At 35.5% G+C, this 18,808-nt stretch overlaps 3 protein-coding genes across 4 annotated transcripts; all 3 read left to right on the forward strand.

The window, feature by feature from the left end:
- Positions 1–4,006: 4,006 nt before the first annotated feature.
- LOC144551793 (uncharacterized) lies at positions 4,007–7,010 on the forward strand. The gene is made up of 9 exons (XM_078299908.1): positions 4,007–4,229; positions 4,541–4,745; positions 4,927–5,017; positions 5,123–5,268; positions 5,374–5,617; positions 5,708–5,809; positions 5,907–6,089; positions 6,186–6,390; positions 6,529–7,010. Exons 1-9 carry the CDS (start codon positions 4,007–4,009, stop codon positions 7,008–7,010), a joined length of 1,881 nt encoding a protein of 626 aa, XP_078156034.1.
- Positions 7,011–8,281: 1,271 nt separating this feature from the next.
- On the forward strand, positions 8,282–10,998 carry LOC144550998 (uncharacterized). The gene is made up of 8 exons (XM_078298768.1): positions 8,282–8,520; positions 8,616–8,706; positions 8,823–8,968; positions 9,069–9,312; positions 9,394–9,498; positions 9,612–9,794; positions 9,889–10,093; positions 10,251–10,998. The coding sequence occupies exons 1-8, from the start codon at positions 8,360–8,362 to the stop codon at positions 10,730–10,732; spliced, it is 1,617 nt and encodes a 538-aa protein (XP_078154894.1). The 5' UTR covers positions 8,282–8,359; the 3' UTR covers positions 10,733–10,998.
- A 2,527-nt stretch (positions 10,999–13,525) lies between these two features.
- Positions 13,526–18,374, forward strand: LOC144551002 (uncharacterized). Of its 2 annotated transcripts, none has more exons than XM_078298771.1 (10): positions 13,526–13,810; positions 14,787–15,046; positions 15,388–15,592; positions 15,816–15,906; positions 16,013–16,158; positions 16,457–16,700; positions 16,793–16,897; positions 16,987–17,169; positions 17,350–17,554; positions 17,676–18,374. In XM_078298771.1, the coding sequence occupies exons 2-10, from the start codon at positions 14,833–14,835 to the stop codon at positions 18,158–18,160; spliced, it is 1,878 nt and encodes a 625-aa protein (XP_078154897.1). In that variant the 5' UTR covers positions 13,526–13,810; positions 14,787–14,832; the 3' UTR covers positions 18,161–18,374. The 2 variants fall into 2 exon arrangements, with proteins under 2 accessions (XP_078154897.1, XP_078154898.1); XM_078298772.1 differs by having other exon boundaries at positions 13,680–13,814.
- Positions 18,375–18,808: the final 434 nt, after the last annotated feature.

Consider the following 18,808-nt stretch of genomic DNA (forward strand, 5'->3'; position numbering starts at 1 on the left):
CATTCATTGTTTGCAAAAAGTGAAGGAAAAAATACAACTCTTGTGCTAGTATATGTAGATGATTTAATAATCACCGGAAATAATTTAGAATAAATTAGAAAAATCAAATCCCAATTAAAAGAAAAATTTGACATTAAAGATTTAGGATATTTAAAATACTTCCTAGGAATAGAAGTTGCATTTTCTAACAAAGGCCTATTAATTTCACAAAGAAAATATACTTTAGACTTGTTAAAAGAAACCGGTAAGTTAGGTTGTAAACCGGCCTCTACACCAATAGATAATAAATATAAATTAAATACCGAGGATGGTGAGCCCTTAGAAAATATAAACCAATTTCAAATACTTGTAGAAAAATTAATTTACCTCACGGTAACCCGTCCGGATATTTCTTTTTCCGTAAGCCAAATTAGTAAATTTATGCATTCACCAAGAACACCACATTTAGAGGCCATAAATAGAATTTTGAGATATTTAAAAGGAAATCCCGGAAAGGGAATATGGATGAAGAAGAATAATTCTAATGCAATATGTGGCTATTCCGATGCAGACTGGGCCGGTAGCTTTGATAGAAAATTCACCACCGGCTTTTGCACATTTGTAGGCGGAAATTTAGTCACATGGAAAAGCAAGAAGCAAAATGTCGTGGCACGATCAAGCGCGGAAGCGGAATATCGAGCCATGGCATCAACCGCAAGCGAATTGATATGGCTCAAGCAATTGCTCAAAGACATGGGAATCAACGTTAATCAACCCATGAAAATGTATTGTGACAACAACTCCGCACGTCACATTGCTCAAAATCCCGTATTTCACGAACGGACCAAACACATAAAAGTCGATTGTCATTTTATTAGAGAAAAGGTTCAAGCCAAGGAAATAGAAACACCGTTTGTTCGAAGTGAATATCAACTAGCGGATGTTTTTACTAAAGGGTTGGATCCAAAACCATTTGAAAAAATTACATGCATGCTAGGATTACTCGATATCCATAATCCTAGCTTGAGGGGGAGTGTTGAGAATAATTAAATAATTGAAGGGTAGAATTGTAAAATAGGAAAAAAAGGTAGTATTGTAAAATTATAAAATAGAAGTTACCGTTAGATACCAAATGAGTACCAACGGTACAATAGGATAGAGATGGTATAAACAATCATCTCCTCTTTTGTAACAAAAAATGCAACAAGAAACAGAAATATATTTTGTCTTCTCAAATTCGCATCTCTTCACAAAAAATAACACTATTATTTAATTTATGTTCAGAATTTCAAATTGGTCTTATGCGTAGGTGCGGTCTGAGTGCCAACTGCCAACAAATCCAGAAATTTTATTTTGTATTTATAGATGAGGAAAGCTAGGGTGTGATATGCTCATCAATAATGTTTAATGAGTACAACTCTAAAAGTATGTCAGATCGACTTCAAATACATAATTCAAACCATTGAAATCCATGTACGTCATGAGTAGTGATGCGTGTACACACAAAATTTTAAATGTTTTGAGTTTATTTGCTACAAGGTCAAGCGGTAAAAAAAGAATGAATCTTTTATAAGTTAATTTATAAGCTGTTTTATATATTCAATTTGTATCATATCTTTAACCGCTTGACCTTGTAGTAAATAAAATCAAAACTTTTAAAATTTTGCATGTACATATATCACTCATGAAGTACATTGATTTCAATGGTTTGGATTCGGCGTCTGAAGTTGATCCGATATACTTTTGAAGTTGTGCTCACCAAACCCTCTTGGTGAGCACATCATACCCTAGCTATACTATTTATAAACAATTTAACATCTAATTAATACTAAATAAAATTTCTAGATTAGATGTGTTTTTGTTTAATCATGAAAAAAATTAAAATTATTAAATCGTCAAAACTGACAATCATATTTTAAATTATATTTTAAACATGCACAAATTATTAGTAGAGCAATTTAGAAACATATATTGATTTTTTGTTATTTACCCCTTACAATTAGTTCATACACTTTAATTAGTAAAAAAAAATTCAAAAAAATATAAAATTTGATCTGCAAGCACATTTTAACATATCCATCAAGTTGAACGGTTTGGACTTTGAAAATGCACGGTGTCATCCGATCCCTCCTCATATATATATATATAGAGAGAGAGAGAGAGAGAGACATGAGCTACGCTAAAAACAGTAAAAATTTCTGGACCATCGGATCAGCGATTTTTAAAATTGCTTAATAAATAGTAAAAAAATTTCAAAAAATGTAAAATTTGGTCTCCAAGCACATTTCAATATGGAGATCATGTTGAGCGGTTCGTATCGGTCGTTTAGATTTTCAAAATAAAAATATAGTGACATGGAGTACCAACGCGTTTTACTCCATGGAGTAGCGTAGCTCATCTCTCTCTATATAGATATGCATAATAGATATTTTTGTTTAATATTGGATACTCTAAAGTGCATAAATAAAGTCACCAAAACTGACAGTTATGCTAAAAATAATGTGTAAAAGAAGCATGAATTAATATTAGAGCAATTTCAAAATCATATATCATATTTTTCACATAAAACGTTGCTACAATTAATATAGCATTTAAAGTAATTTGCATGCATAATTGATGTTTTTGAGTAATTAAGAAGTCAATTAGAATAAAGTAACCCACAAATAATGACAATTTTAGTACAAGTATTAACTAAGAATGGGCAAATAATTGTTAGAGTAATTTCGAAAGAATACATAAATTTATTACAGAGAGAAAATAGTAATATGTATTTAAAGCAAATTACTTGCATACTAGATGCTTTCGTTTAATTTCTTTACGCATTAATTTAAAGTAGTTAAATTGTCAAAACTGACCATTACACTTCAAATAAGATCAAAAACATGCAAAAATTATTAAAGAAATTTCGAAAACATACACAAACTTTAACATAAAAAATGATTGTCTGTTTCCGTACTATATTTACAAAATTTGCGTGTATAACAGATGTTTTCAATTAATTCTTGAGTCATTTAAGTGATTAAACCATCAAAATTGGCAATTAAATTAATAATGCTTTGTACATCTCAATTAGGTTGCATGATTCTGAATTAGTGTAATATATTCTAATGCTAAATACTATGTTAACAAAGTTTGATATTAACAATGGTGCTGATTAGTGATTACTGATTAGTATAATTATACTCAATATTAGTTCGCATAATGCTGCACAGTAGCTTGGCAACGTTGCATATTAAAAAAAGTTATGTTGCACACTACTTAACTAAGCTGTCTATTATTAGCCACAAAAATGGGTCAATATATGAAAAATACTTCATCAATGACAGTTTTGTAAACTAGTTTAACACAATCCTTCATTAACTGAAAAAGTCTGACCATTACGAACGCGTACAATTAGTTTTAATTAAGATTACAACAAAATGTAGTTGCCTAATATTTCTCATTTTGATGAATCACATACATTCATACTTTTGTCATGGTACTACTATATTTGGCAAACTCTAACAGAAGGCTGGTGAATTTCAAAACAATTGCTGTTAACCTAATACACACATGTTTAACAGAACCGAGATTAAGAAGACTAAGTCTGACAAATCAAATCGGCAATATGATGTAGCTTAATGTGGCAAGCTTATCCCAAAGAGGTAGCACAACCAAGTAATTCAAACTAAATTTACTATTTTTTTTCCCTAGAAGGCTCCCTACAATATTGCTGACAGGTGCATTGGTACCGGTAATACAGCATTTTATTAGCTAGCTGACTGGTATTATCGTTAAGAGGAGGTTAAGCATTTCTTACATCTTTTCTCTATAAAAATAACCCTCCTCTGTTGTCAAACATATCTTCTTTTCTCTCTTCTAATTAAGGTTAGAGCTCTATTGTACATTTTAACGTGGCTTAGGGATAGTGCATCAATCCATTCAAGAAAAACAGAGTTTAATTAAAGAATTTACTACTTGATTCTTTATTTTTTTTAATTACATTATATTTATTTTCTGGTACAGGTATACTTTTTCTCATTAAAATATGGAGGTCTGGCAAAAATTCGCATCTTTCGTAGTTTTACTAATCTGCTGCTCAGCTTTGACTGAGGCAGCAGGGTACGTGAAGTACAAAGACCCGAATTTACCAATCAAGGCTCGTGTCGAAGATCTTCTTCGCCGGATGACTTTAGCAGAAAAGATTGGCCAGATGTCGCAAATTGAGCGGCTCAACGCAACATCCGATGTGCTCAAGAACTACTTCATAGGTACGATTTCCTAAATTCTTCTCAAGGCCAGAATTTTTTTTTCCCCTTAACTGTTAAGCAGCAGCTACAGCATTATCTTTGCTCCCAATACACATTTATCCTTAAAAATTTTAGAAACATTTCTTACTCGACATACTGTTCCTACTACAACTTATTTTGGTAATAAAAGCACCAATGTGGCGTTTCTTTTGCTCGGCATATTAATGTTGTACTGCAACTATATTCTAGCAATAGTTTTACTGATAGCCATTATCAAGTTAATAGAATGCATATGCCAGCTTATGTGCTGAAATGAATAATTGATTTGGCAGGTAGTGTGCTAAGCGGGGGAGGAAGTACACCTTCTCCTATGGCAACTGCTAAAACATGGACCAAAGCTATAAATAATATGCAAAAGGCTGCTCTTTCAACCCGCCTTGGCATTCCGATTATATATGGAATCGATGCGGTTCATGGGCACAACAACGTCTATAAGGCCACCATTTTCCCCCACAATGTTGGCCTTGGTGTTACCAGGTTTGAACTTATATGCTTACATAAACTGATACAAAGAAAAACAAAAAACTACATTTCATGAATATTAAATATGAACAAAGTTTACAAGCTAAAAGGATTATTTTTTTGTTTTAATTGGTGATCCAAATGAAGGATTTCTCTTTTGAATTTTCACAAATTTTAATTTTTATTTATGTAAAAGGGATCCAAATTTGTTAAAAAGAATTGGCCAAGCAACTGCACTTGAAGCTAGAGCTACAGGAATTCCTTATGTATTTGCTCCATGTGTTGCGGTAACTTCAGCTTATAATTTTCTTAATTTAGACTTGCATTATTTAATCTATAATGACAAATCTTGCTTAATCTGTTTCTTAAACTGCTTGTTGCGTCAAACTCAGGTTTGTAGAGATCCTAGGTGGGGCCGTTGTTATGAGAGTTACAGTGAAGACACAGTGATTGTTAGGCAAATGACAGAAATTATCCCTGGTTTGCAAGGTGATATTCCAAAGAAGGCTAGAATGGGTGTGCCTTACGTGGCAGGAGGGTACGATCTGATCAGAAATGTTAATTAAAATTCCTTGTATGTTATTACTGTTACCATACTTCAATAGCTCAGTATCAATAATTTGTTTGTTTCTATTATTTGCAGGAGAAATGTCGCTGCATGTGCAAAACACTATGTTGGTGATGGCGGTACACATAATGGCATAAATGAGAATAATACCATCATCGATTTTAGGGGGCTTCTTAAAATCCACATGCCTCCTTATTATGATGCAATTGCAAAAGGGGTCTCAACCATCATGGTTTCTTACTCAAGTTGGAACGGTGTGAAAATGCACGCAAACCGTTTCCTAGTAACTCATTTCCTCAAGAACAAACTACGATTCAGGGTTAGAATAATAAAACTATTTGCATTATTGTTAATTACTCCACGAGCAAGCTCTAAAAAAGTATAAATTAAATCCTTCCCCCAAAAACAGGGATTTGTAATTTCTGATTGGCAAGGGATTGATAGGATCACCCCTCCACCCGGAAACTACACATACTCAATTCAGGCGTCTATTAATGCTGGTGTTGACATGGTAAACGCTCTAGCATACAAGTGTTTCTCTTCATTTCTTTAGCATAGAATTAATAATTTATTCTGGAAATTCATCAAATGTACTTGGTACCTTGCAGATAATGATTCCATATAACTACCCTTTGTTCGCAACGGATTTAACCAGCCTCGTGGAAAACAAAGCCATTCCCATAAGCCGCATTAACGATGCTGTGCGTAGAATCCTTCGTGTCAAATTCACCATGGGTTTGTTCGAGAAACCTTATGCGGATGATAGCTTAGCTGATCAAATTGGAGCCGAGGTTAGTCTTTTGAGCACTTCACTTCTCACTCTCCTCCTAGATTATTTTTAAGTTAAATTATTGTTGACTAAAATTACTGTTGCAAATTCTATGCAGGAGCACCGCGAAATAGCCAGAGAGGCTGTAAGGAAATCCCTAGTGCTATTGAAAAATGGCAAATTGCCAATTAAGCCAATATTGCCCCTCCCTAAGAAATCAAACAAGATCCTAGTTGCAGGGACCCATGCCGATAATTTGGGTTTCCAATGCGGTGGCTGGACCATATCCTGGCAAGGAGAAAGTGGCAACAATATAACGGCCGGTACATTTTGAAAATGCTTATATTTCTATTTCAGCCCCTATAGAGGTTGTCTAATCGAAAAGTAACTCAAATCAACTGTCTTCTTAATCAATTAGTTGCCTCTGTAAACTAATTTTAAATTATATTTGAATCGATCAGGGACAACAATCCTTAATGCTATCAAGTCCACTGTCGACCCAGCAACCGAGGTTGTTTTCACGAATCACCCAAGAGCAGCAGATGTGAGGTCTGCCAAATATGACTATGCGATAGTAGTAGTTGGCGAAAGACCCTATGCAGAGACAGCCGGTGACAACACCAATCTGACCATCCCTGCTCCCAGTCCTAGCATAATTAAAAATGTCTGCAAGAATGTCAAGTGTGTGGTTGTCTTGATCTCTGGTCGTCCTTTGGTAATTCAACCATACATTGGAATGATTGATGCGTTTGTGGCTGCCTGGCTACCCGGCACAGAAGGCCAGGGTGTGGCTGATGTTTTGTACGGCAACTATGGGTTCACTGGAAAATTGGCAAGGACATGGTTCAAGTCAGTGGATCAACTTCCAATGAATGTTGGGGATAAACATTATGACCCGCTCTTCCCGTTCGGCTTCGGGCTCACCACAGAGCCTAGGAAATGATCATAGAAATGTTCTCTTGTTAAATACGGGGCAGCATGAGTATTGCGATTGCCTTATAATTGTGTTTTCATTGATGCACACTTTTTTAGTTTGTGTTTATTTATCCTCCCAAGCACAAGCATCATATAATATGTATACTGAGACTGTTCAGCTATTGGTTTACCTTAAATAATACGGATAATATGTCCTGAATGTATTCCATCTTCTTTTATTATGATGTTCTTAGTGTTGGGTTTTTAACGTGATCAAATTTTATCAGAGCTTGTAATGAAATATTATGCTTGCTTTTTTTTCCTTTTTTGGTTAGGAGATCTAATTTGAGCGAAATCATAGCGGTTGTTGGTTGACCATCTTTTGCGTCATTTTCTAATAGAAATTTAGAACCTAAAAATGGATTATATTCAAAACTTTGATTTTCCGTATTAGTTCTGACAAGTACAATTTCAGAAACACAACCACCTTAAAAATAAAGTAGTAAATTGTAATCATAAGCCTAAGTCTTGCTTGCATCAATTGACCTTATGCTTCCAGGTCTGTTGACATGGACCCAACTGGTTGAAGTTAACGGATTTGATCCTGATAGGATCAATTAGCTTAATTAGTCCAGATTAATACATGGCTTAAACTTACAATTTTCCAAATCCTAAGTTGATTGTTGATTTTGAGGAGATGTGTAAAACACATCATGTTAATTTATTCCTCAAATAGCTGAGGTGCAGGTGCAGTGATCATAAATTAAACCCCTAATTTTAGGCGACAGGCTCGGTTATTAAAATTGGTAAAGCAGAGACCATCACTCTATAAATTAAACCCCTGGTCTCTCTAACAATCCAGATCTTTCAGTCATCAGCTTTTTATTCTCAGTATGTTCAGCTTGTCCTTCTTACCAGAAATGCACCAATTTCAAGCTTAGATATTTTGCATCAGACAGTTCTAGGCACATTGCATTTACCCAATATTTAGACAATGTCAATCATATAATTTTTCTTTTTTTTTTAGAAATGGAGCTAATGAACAAGGTCATGACACTTCTGTTTCTGCTACTTTGTTGTTCTATATCCACAAAGGGAGCATTGTACAAGAACCCTAAGTTACCAATCAGGGTTCGTGTCAGCGATCTAATGAAAAGGATGACTCTTGCTGAAAAAATTGGTCAAATGTCCCAGATTGAGCGGCTAAATGCAACAGACGACGTACTAAAAAAATATTTCATAGGCAAGATCCTAATCTTGCTAATAATGTTGATTTTTTAGAGTAATTTTTATGTAGTAATTTGTTTTCATTGAGTTTCAATTTTTGGTGCAGGTAGTGTATTGAGTGGAGGTGGCAGCAGTCCTTCACCAAATGCCATGGCAGAAGACTGGGCCAACCGCATAGATAAGATGCAAAAGGCAGCTCTTTCGACCCGACTTGGTATTCCAATTATCTATGGTATTGATGCGGTTCATGGTCACAACAACGTGCTCAATGCCACCATTTTCCCCCACAACGTTGGCCTCGGTGCTACCAGGTACAAATCATTTCATTCTCATGAAGTAAATAACACCCATAATTTCAAATAAAGTTTTTTTTTCCCCTATAAGTTTGATTTTGTTCCATGTTTAGGGATCCAGAATTGGTGAAGAGAATTGGACAAGCCACTGCGCTTGAAGCTCGGGCTACAGGAATTCCTTACGTGTTTGCTCCATGCGTCGCAGTAAGTAATCTCTGTTTCTAAGCTTGTTTGACTATTTCCATTTGCTTGCATTCAATAAAATTATATCTCCTTTCAAATCCTTCTTGAACTTATATATATTCTTGTACATAAATCAGGTTTGTAGAGACCCAAGATGGGGCCGCTGTTACGAGAGTTACAGTGAGGACACAGACGTTGTGCGCCAAATGACAGAGCTTATCCCTGGTTTGCAAGGAGATATGCCGCCAGATACACCAAAAGGTGTGCCTTATGTCGCGGGAGGGTACGTTGCTACCCAAAAATTAAGTTCCTACTTCCTAGATCAAATTATATTAATTGCCATCACATAGGAATTAAATTTTTACTCTTCTGCAATATCACAGGAATTATGTTGCAGCATGCGCAAAGCACTACGTTGGTGATGGTGGCACGCATAATGGGATAGATGAGAATAATACCATTATTAGTTTTCATGGGCTACTCAGCATCCATATGGCCCCATATTACACTGCTATCAGAAAGGGTGTCTCGACTGTCATGGTTTCTTACTCGAGTTGGAATGGTGAGAAGATGCATGCGAATCACTTTCTTGTCACTGATTTCCTCAAGAACAAACTCCGTTTCAGGGTTAGTACATTAAAATAAACCTTAATTTTCATAAGATGTTTTGTATTTTTTCTAATGTAATTGGTGGTTTGTTTCGAGCAGGGTTTTGTAATCTCTGATTGGCAAGGAATTGATAGGATCACTTCTCCTCCCAATAAAAACTACACTTATTCAGTCTTGGCGTCTGTTAGTGCTGGCATTGACATGGTAAATGAACTTCAACAACTAGCTCCATTATCATTTTTTTTTCAGTCTCATTTAAAATAAATCAATTTATTATTTACATGATTACTTCTTCTGAAGTATTAGATTTTTTTCAGATAATGATCCCTTATAATTACACCGACTTCATCAAAGATTTAACCTTCCTAGTGAAATACAACTTCATCCCCATGAGTCGTATAGATGACGCCGTGAGTAGAATCCTTCGTGTCAAGTTCTCAATGGGTCTTTTTGAGAAACCTTATGCTGATCGTAGTTTAGTCGATCAACTCGGAAGCCAGGTTAATCCTTTTGAGAACTTCACGTCTCATTGCTTGCTACATTTCTAATTATATCATATTCTTGACTATAATTTCTCTGTCAAACTGTTAACAGGAGCATAGAAAAATAGCTAGGGAAGCTGCTAGAAAATCTCTTGTGCTTTTGAAAAACGGAAAGTCGCCAAACGAGCCAGTTTTACCCCTTCCAAAGAAATCAAAAAAGATATTGGTTGCTGGAACTCATGCTAACAACTTGGGGTACCAGTGTGGAGGATGGACAATAGCATGGCAAGGCCTCAGTGGCAACAATGTCACTGCTGGTATGATCAATTAGTTGCATAATCAAAGCAACAAAATACTTAATTCAGTAAAGACAATTATGCCCAACAAGAATTAACATAACTCACCATATCCCATTTTTCATTCTGTTTTTTCTTTTTTCCCTCTAAATCTATTTCCATTTGCAATTAAAAACAGGAACACCAATCCTTCAAGCGATAAAAGACACCGTCCATCCCACGACCGAGGTCGTCTTCTCAGAGAAACCAAAATCATCAGAGTTGAAGGCAGAAAATTATGATTACGCCATTGTAGTGGTCGGTGAACTACCCTATGCAGAAACAGCCGGTGACAACTTGAACCTGACACTTCCCGCACCCGGTCCACGCATAATCAAAAAGGTCTGCAAGATGGTCAAGTGCGTGGTCATCTTGATCTCGGGTCGGCCCTTAGTGGTCCAACCGTACATTGACATGATGGATGCTTTTGTGGCCGCATGGTTGCCAGGCAGTGAGGGACAGGGTGTGGCTGATGTTTTGTTTGGTGATTACGGATTCACCGGCAAGTTGCCACGGACCTGGTTCAAGTCGGTGGATCAACTGCCAATGAATGTGGGAGATAAACACTATGACCCGCTTTTCCCGTTCGGTTTCGGACTTACCACTGAGCCTAAAAAGTGAATTTAGTTATTTAATTTTCATGGTTCCTGTAGAAACTTAAATTTGAGGATGGCCAATTGGGCTCTAGTTCATAGCTAGTCAGAGGACTATTCAATAGCTTTTAGTCCCCGAGCCATGGTAGTGCTAAAATGAGGACAAGTACTAATGGTTTTCTATATTTTGCATTACTTTGTGCAAGATCTATTTCGTGAAGTTAGCTGATCTTTTGATTATTAAAAATTTTGTAGTAGAGACTTTTCTTTAATTGATTAAGTATATCTTTTGAATATTCTGCTGCTTTGTTTTTTTTTTTTTTTTTTTTTTTTTTTTTGGTGGTGATGTGGACAGACAGTTTCCTATATATAATGATTAATGAAGCAACTCGAAATTTTAAAAAAAAAATTGTTATTACTAGGATAATATATATATTTTTTTTAATCTAGATCAAACAACTGCCAAAATGCTAAATGAATTTACAAATATATTAAGGGTGGGGCTATGGTAAGAGTAGAACTAGGGTGTTCTTAAGCTCACCAAAGTGTTTGGTGAGCTTGACTCCAAAATCTATCAAATTAGTTTCAAATGACGAATCCGAACCGTTGGAACCCGTCTATTTTACGTGTGATGCGTTTACATGTGAAATTTGGAACTTTCGAATTAGTTTAGTATAAAGTCAAGCGGTCAAAACATGTTCAAAAAATGAATGCACTAAAATTAATTTATTAACCTTCTAATTTTGACCAATTGACTTTATACTAAACTAATTTGAAAGTTAAAAAAATTTCACATGTAGGCGCATCACACGTAAAATAGACGGGTTCCAACGGTTCGGATTCGTCATTTGAAATCGATTTGACGGGTTTTGGAGTCAAGCTCACCAAATACTTTGGTGAGCTTAACACCCTAGTTCTACTCCTATGGTAATATGCATATTATTAGAGATCGACCTGTACGTGTTATATATTTATATTTTCATTTTTTTAATTTAAGGAGTCAATATATACATTTAAACATATTTTTTATATGAAATATATTTAGAAATCAAATTTTATGTTGTTTAGAATCTTTCTAATATTTTTTAAATAGGTAGAAAATCATACTTTCAGAAGGCATGATCTGAATTTTTTTTTTAAATCAAGTGATTTTCTATTTATCTAAAATATAGTCAAAAATTCTAATAATATATTAACGATCCGGATTAACTATTTAGACTTTAAAAACAGAAATATAATTCCATATATAATATGAGCGCTAGATAACATATTACATTATTAATTATACAAATAATGATTGTAATTTTTTTAAAGGAAAGCAAATAAAACACCATAGGATTTCTATCTAAAGTTGACATAACCAAAAATAAATAAAGCTTTTTTGGATATGATTACTGTTCCTTTCAATTAAGTCCACAAGTCCCGCTGCTTATTGTACTATATTTTATTTATGTTAAAAACTTTCGGTGTGAGGTTATGTTAGTTTGCAATGTGCATATAGGATTGTGCTGTCAATCTATATTTTACTTTTAAACTTAAAATATTCGATCTGAACGTTCATATGATTTTCATGTCAAAATATATTTAAATATCAAATTTTATATTTTTTTTTTAAATTCTTTTACGATCTTTTAAATAGGTAGCAGCAAATCACCTGATCAAAAGATTTTGAACCATCCGAAAATAGTGATTTTTTTTACTATCTCAAAAATAGCAAGATATAATAATAAATGTAAATTTTAGTTTGTAAGTAAATTTTCATATGAAGATCATATTGAGCTGTTCATATTAACTGTTTTGATTTTAAAAGCAAAGATATTAATTCATAGCACAAACTGATCCACGTATTACAAAGTACTATAGCCAGCAGCAAAGTCACATTAAAATTAGGAATAAACAATTGTCTACTTCTGAATTTTGAAAATTGAATATAAATATCTATGTATAATCGGATTGTTGTCTTTTTTTTTTTTAAATTGTCTATGCATAGAAAGATCGGCGAAAAAATTTCAATTTAATTTGGAGTTGTTAAGAATTATACCGATCCAAAATTTAAATCAGAAAATTTTCCACCAATTTTCTATGCATCAGAAAATATCTCATATTTTGGGTGACTTTTTGGAAACTCTCAACCGTTAAAATACATTCTACACGAATCTCAAAGCTCAAATAATACTGGCCTCCTCGCCATTCCCGAATAGATACCGGACACGTCGATTACGCAAAATATGAAATATTTTATATTAAGGTAATCTTTCTCTTTTCTTTTATTATTTTATAATATGCTCTATAAAAAATAAAAAATAAAAACCTCACAAAAAGCCCCTGATCACCTGATGAGCAGTGAGCCGTACATGAAAACGGCTAAAAGTCCCTCGACCCCTTTAACGGCTATATTTCCTACCCACTAGCCACTACCAAGTACCAACAAATGGCCAGAATAGAAGTTAAATACTCTCGAACTATGCGCGTACCATTGAAACACCGTTGATAAAAAGTATATGCCCCACTCGTCAGTAATACGGTTCTTCGAAATAATAATATTCTAAAAACAGATAAAACTTTTACGCCACGTTCCTTTGTCGACCGAATCAGTTAAACACACAACGGACAAATTGCCCTTGTCCTATTTTTCTCTACCCGGCCCGTTTTGCATGTTGAGCAAAATCATCTCCCTTACAAAGTTCCTGGATATAGCCAGTTTACATGAACGATCCGGATTGGATAATCTGATGTAATGAACGGTAGAGATGCAGCTTCCAGAAAACGGTTCGATCGCGAGTATTTCTCCTGGCCACGTTAGCAGATGCACGTTCTTCTTACCCAACCCACGATGATCCGCTAATTAATTTCAGGAAATAGCACTATATTCATCTTCTTCCCCACATTAAATTATTTCTTCCGAACGTTAACTCTCTCTTGTACTTTATTCATTAATTGTGACTATAAGTATCTCTTGAGAGTCGTTACATCTCATATTTCAAAATTGAGCACCGTTTTTGTTCCAACAGCTTAGTGGCCACTCTCTCCGATCCTCTTTCTTTTCTTCTTTGAGTTGGTCTCGGATTTGCGAAGTAAAGAAGAGATAGTCTCTTCAATTTGCTTGGTGAGTTCCTCAATTTCTTAGAATTTGAATTGTCTTTATCTCTTCTTTTCGCATTGGCAAAACTAGGAGCAGTTAAGGTTTTTGATATTCTTTTTAAAACTATTGATGATTATTTTTTCATTACTAATTTAAAGTTTTAAAACTTAAAAGGAGGTTAAATTTGAGGGGTTTTGTACTTCTTAAGCCCACAACCTCATTAGTCAAAACACATTGTTTTCGCTTTTTTGTCGCTTCTGTGTTTCTTCATAAAATACATTTGGCAAAACTGTACAATGCAATTTTCTATTATTATGTTAATGTTAATTAATTGGGGCGTTTGATTGCATTTTTGACAATTTTACCAAAAAGTGTGAGGCCAATCACACGAAACTTGTAGACAAATTCTTACCTACTTACTGAATGGTGTGAACTTTAGGCAACCTTTTTCTCTCTTCCTTCGTAAGTTTTTTCTCTAGGTAGATCAGATTAATTAGGCTATCTAAATTAGCTACCTCATAAGAAAGTCGTGCCTCAAATGCATACAGTTCCCATTGGTACTTGTTTTAAATGGTTTCTAAGATGTTCATTTCTTTTCTCTGTTTCGCCTTTACAAGCTTAGGTAATTTTAGATTAGAAATAGGACCACAAGAAAAAACAACAAAGGTTTAATAGTGGAGGTGAATAGTTACTGTGTGTTCTCCATTCCGGTACTTGTACACTTCTTCATTATAAGGTCCCAATTAATTATAACAGTATGGACTTCACAAGTTGTAAACATTGATTCAATCTTTCTGAAAGGTTGAGCACGGGATCCTAATAAATTATAGTATCCTGCTGTCAAGTTGTTATTTAATAATTCATAATAAATGCAACTGATTACATATAAAACATTCATGGCTACCACAAAACCAAATGGTAGTCCTTTTCTTAGTTTGTTCTCAATGGGAAAGTTCTCTGATTACAAATATGTAGTTGAATTTTTGAAACAATTTTTCAGGAAAGGCGAGCCGAATTGGATCCAGTGGTTACTCCTCTTTTAAAAAATGGTGGCTCCGTTAATACTTATTCCCTTCCTCCTCCTATTTGCCTCGATTGGAGAGGCTGATGATTACATGGCATATAAGGATGCTACTAAGCCTGTCGAGGTACGGGTCAAAGACTTATTAAGTCGAATGACGCTTGCCGAGAAGATTGGTCAGATGACGCAGATTGAAAGGGTTGTCGCGACTACTGACGTTTTAAAGAACTACTACATAGGTACATTCCCTTCATGCATCTTTTATTTCGTCATACATTATTTCAGAGCCTCATCAAAACATTGTTTGAATATGGATCTTTGCAAGTAGTATTGGTCGATTACCTGTTCTGTCAGTTGGTCCAGTGTCAGTCTAGTCCACCACTGGTTCGAATATGTGGTGTTCATTTTCCTGGTTTACACCTGACTGTCAATGATAATTTAAAGCACTCTAGTAAGTAGTAATTAATTAGAATCAGTATGATGCTTGTTTGATATAAAATCAATGCTTCCATGGTCTATTATTAAACATACTGCTTAGGGTAACTAAAACTTGATTGGGAATTTGGGATTATTCCTTTAGGAAGCATATTGAGTGGTGGTGGAAGTGTTCCGAAGGAGCAAGCAACAGCAGCCGATTGGGTGAACATGGTGAATGAATTTCAAAAGGCATGCCTGTCAACCCGTCTCGGGATCCCAATGATTTATGGCATTGATGCAGTTCATGGGCATAATAATGTGTACAATGCCACAATTTTCCCTCACAATGTTGGTCTCGGTGCTACAAGGCAAGTATATTCTAGAATATTAGCTTACATGGTTTTTGAATTAACCTCACCACTGATTTGACTAGAATGTATAAGCCAGAATGTTGCAATTTGGGTATTATTCAAACCCCTTTTTCTTTATAATTTTGGGGTTCAATTTTGTAAGTGCTACTTACAATTGTTGGTTAATTTACTGTTCAGTTCTCTTCTTTATTTATCTAACTTCTAAGTTGCATTTCAACAGGGATCCTGACCTGGTAAAAAGAATTGGTGCTGCCACTGCTCTTGAAGTGAGAGCTACCGGCATACCCTATGCCTTTGCTCCCTGCATTGCGGTAAAATAAAAATTACCACCGAATAAAGATTGATTTGAAAAATTGTTAGCAACTTTATTATGTTTAGAATGCTCATCAGCCTGTTATTGCTATTTCTGTAAATCAGGTTTGCAGAGATCCAAGGTGGGGCCGGTGCTATGAAAGCTACAGTGAGGACCACAAAATTGTTCAGGCCATGACAGAAATAATTCCTGGTTTGCAAGGCGATGTCCCAGCCAATTACACCGTTGGTTACCCTTATGTTGCGGGAAAGTAAGGACTAGAATATATTCATTTTGGCCTTCTCTACATTTCTTCATTTCCTGACCCTGCCAACACACCCCTCAATGAAAATAAAAAAAGGAAAAAAAAACAAGAGAAAAAAAAAGAGTTGTTGTATAAACTAATGTGCGAGTCTTGCATGAGAACCAGTTATTCAGTTTTGGTAAGAATGAACCTGGGTAAGAATTAGTAATTAGAACCAGGGCACTCGATCTTTGCTAAATTAAAAACTTAACCGTACTATTTGGTCTTTTTTCTTTAATTTAACTCACACAAATTCATTTGACAGGAACAATGTGGTGGCTTGTGCAAAGCACTTTGTCGGGGATGGTGGCACGCAAAAGGGCATAAATGAAAACAACACAATCCTTGACCGCGAGGGGCTCCAAAGCATCCACATGCCAGCCTATCTCGACTCATTGGCTAAGAGTGTGTCCACTATAATGATCTCCTACTCAAGCTGGAATGGTGTGAAGATGCATGCAAATCGCGAGTTGATTTCTGGGTACCTCAAAAAGCAGCTTCGGTTTAAGGTATAGCAATTTCGGAGCCTCATAAGAATTATAATTTTGTATATTAAATTTTATTTACTTATTAATCTTATCTTCCCTTTACATGGTGTCAGGGATTTACCATCTCAGATTGGGAAGGAATAGACAGAATTACCTACCCTGCTGGGTCAAATTACACATATTCGGTTCAAGCTTCAATAACTGCTGGTATTGACATGGTGAGTACCTCTCTCCGGAGTTCTGTGGATGTTAAATGGATCAAGTACTTATTTTCTCTAATTATTTATTATCTGGGGTTCCATGGCAGGTGATGGTTCCGAACAATTATGATATTTTTATCAACGACCTGACGAATCTTGTAAACATGAATGTGATTCCCATGGCAAGAATTAATGATGCAGTGAGAAGAATTTTGAGGGTCAAGTTTGTCATGGGTCTATTTGAGAATCCCTTGGGCGATCTCAGCATGGCAGATCAGATTGGGAAGAAGGTAATTTAAAAGGAAATGAAAAAATTTAGAAACAGAACATACTTTGATTAATTTATTTTGATTTGTAAGGATCAATAAAGTTTATAGTAGCTAGAAGTGTATTCAAAAGAAATTGATGAAAATGAAAGTTAAAATTTAAGATGGTTGTAATTCTTACAATGTTGGTTGTATGTACCACAGGAGCACAGAGACGTGGCCAGGGAAGCCGTGAGAAAGTCACTAGTGCTATTGAAAAATGGCAAATCATCTAATGACAAGCCAGTATTGCCCCTTTCCAAGAAGGCTCCTAAGATACTTATTGCTGGGACTCATGCTGATAACCTGGGTTACCAATGTGGTGGCTGGACCATCGAATGGCAGGGTCTAAGTGGCCGGATCACTTCAGGTAGTACCTCTTTTTCCTTTACTGGGTTACCTCATTTCTGAAATATCTTCCAACAATTGCCATTTTTATCCTTAAATACAGCTACAAAATGTTAGTTGGATTAATAAAAGTGATGTTACAGGAACAACAATACTGGATGCTGTCAGAGCCACTGTCGACCCATCAACAAGCATCGTGTTTGCAGAGAATCCGGATGCAGACTTTGTAAAGAACGGCAATTTCTCCTATGCAATCGTGGTTGTAGGAGAGCACCCTTACGTTGAGACAGCAGGAGATAGCCTGAACCTGACGCTCCCTGATCCCGGACCCAGCACGATCCAGAGTGTGTGCGGTGCAACCAAATGTGTGGTCGTTCTCATAACAGGTCGACCCGTTGTCATTGAGCCGTATGTGAGCACAATGGATGCGCTCGTGGCCGCGTGGTTGCCTGGCTCGGAAGGACAGGGTGTCACAGATGTGCTTTTCGGGGATTATGGTTTCACCGGGAAGCTTCCTCGCACATGGTTCAAGTCTGTTGATCAGTTGCCAATGAATGTTGGTGACCCGAATTACGATCCGCTTTACCCCTTTGGTTTTGGGTTGACGACGAACTCCACTGGTTACTAGTTTTAGTTTTAGGATTGTTGTAGGAGGAGCTAGATTTTTAGCCCAGTCTTGGATGTTTTTGTTCCTTTTATTATTTATTATTATAGCTATTTATTTTATTTATTTACTTTAGTTATTGTTTGCTACAACTGAGTTGCAGTTGATTTTTATGATCCCTTAAAGATTGAAGAGTACAAAAAAGTAAAAGAAAAGGAACATTTTTAGCTCATGCAAACCAATATATCTATTTTGTTTAATAGATTGTACATTTTTTACTTGCTTGCTCCGAATTTTTTGTTGTAGCATTTTTTAAAATAATCAAAATTAAAAGGTCGTCTGCGTGCCACCAAAGTGGTGTTCAGCTGCACTGCTGGAGAAATATCCCTCGTAAATTGCACTGCTATCTTTTGACTTGTCAAACAATAAATGTTTTAATAAGTGGGAAGGAAGAGGATTTGAGGCTAAAAACTTGACTGCGTATCCGAGGTACCTGAGGTGAAATTTAAAATAATGAACGGTCCAGATTAATTCTATTCAAATCAAACTTAATTCGAGGGCAGCTTTAAGATTGTAAATTGCACTGCTATCTTTTGACTTGTCAAACCAGAAATGTTTAATAAGTGGGAAGGAAGAGGATTTGAGGCTAAAAACTTGGAGTGCATATCCGCC

This window comes from Carex rostrata, chromosome 3 (genome assembly GCF_964058835.1).
Source record: "Carex rostrata chromosome 3, lpCarRost1.2, whole genome shotgun sequence".
In the NCBI taxonomy this organism is placed as follows: Eukaryota; Viridiplantae; Streptophyta; class Magnoliopsida; order Poales; family Cyperaceae; genus Carex; species Carex rostrata.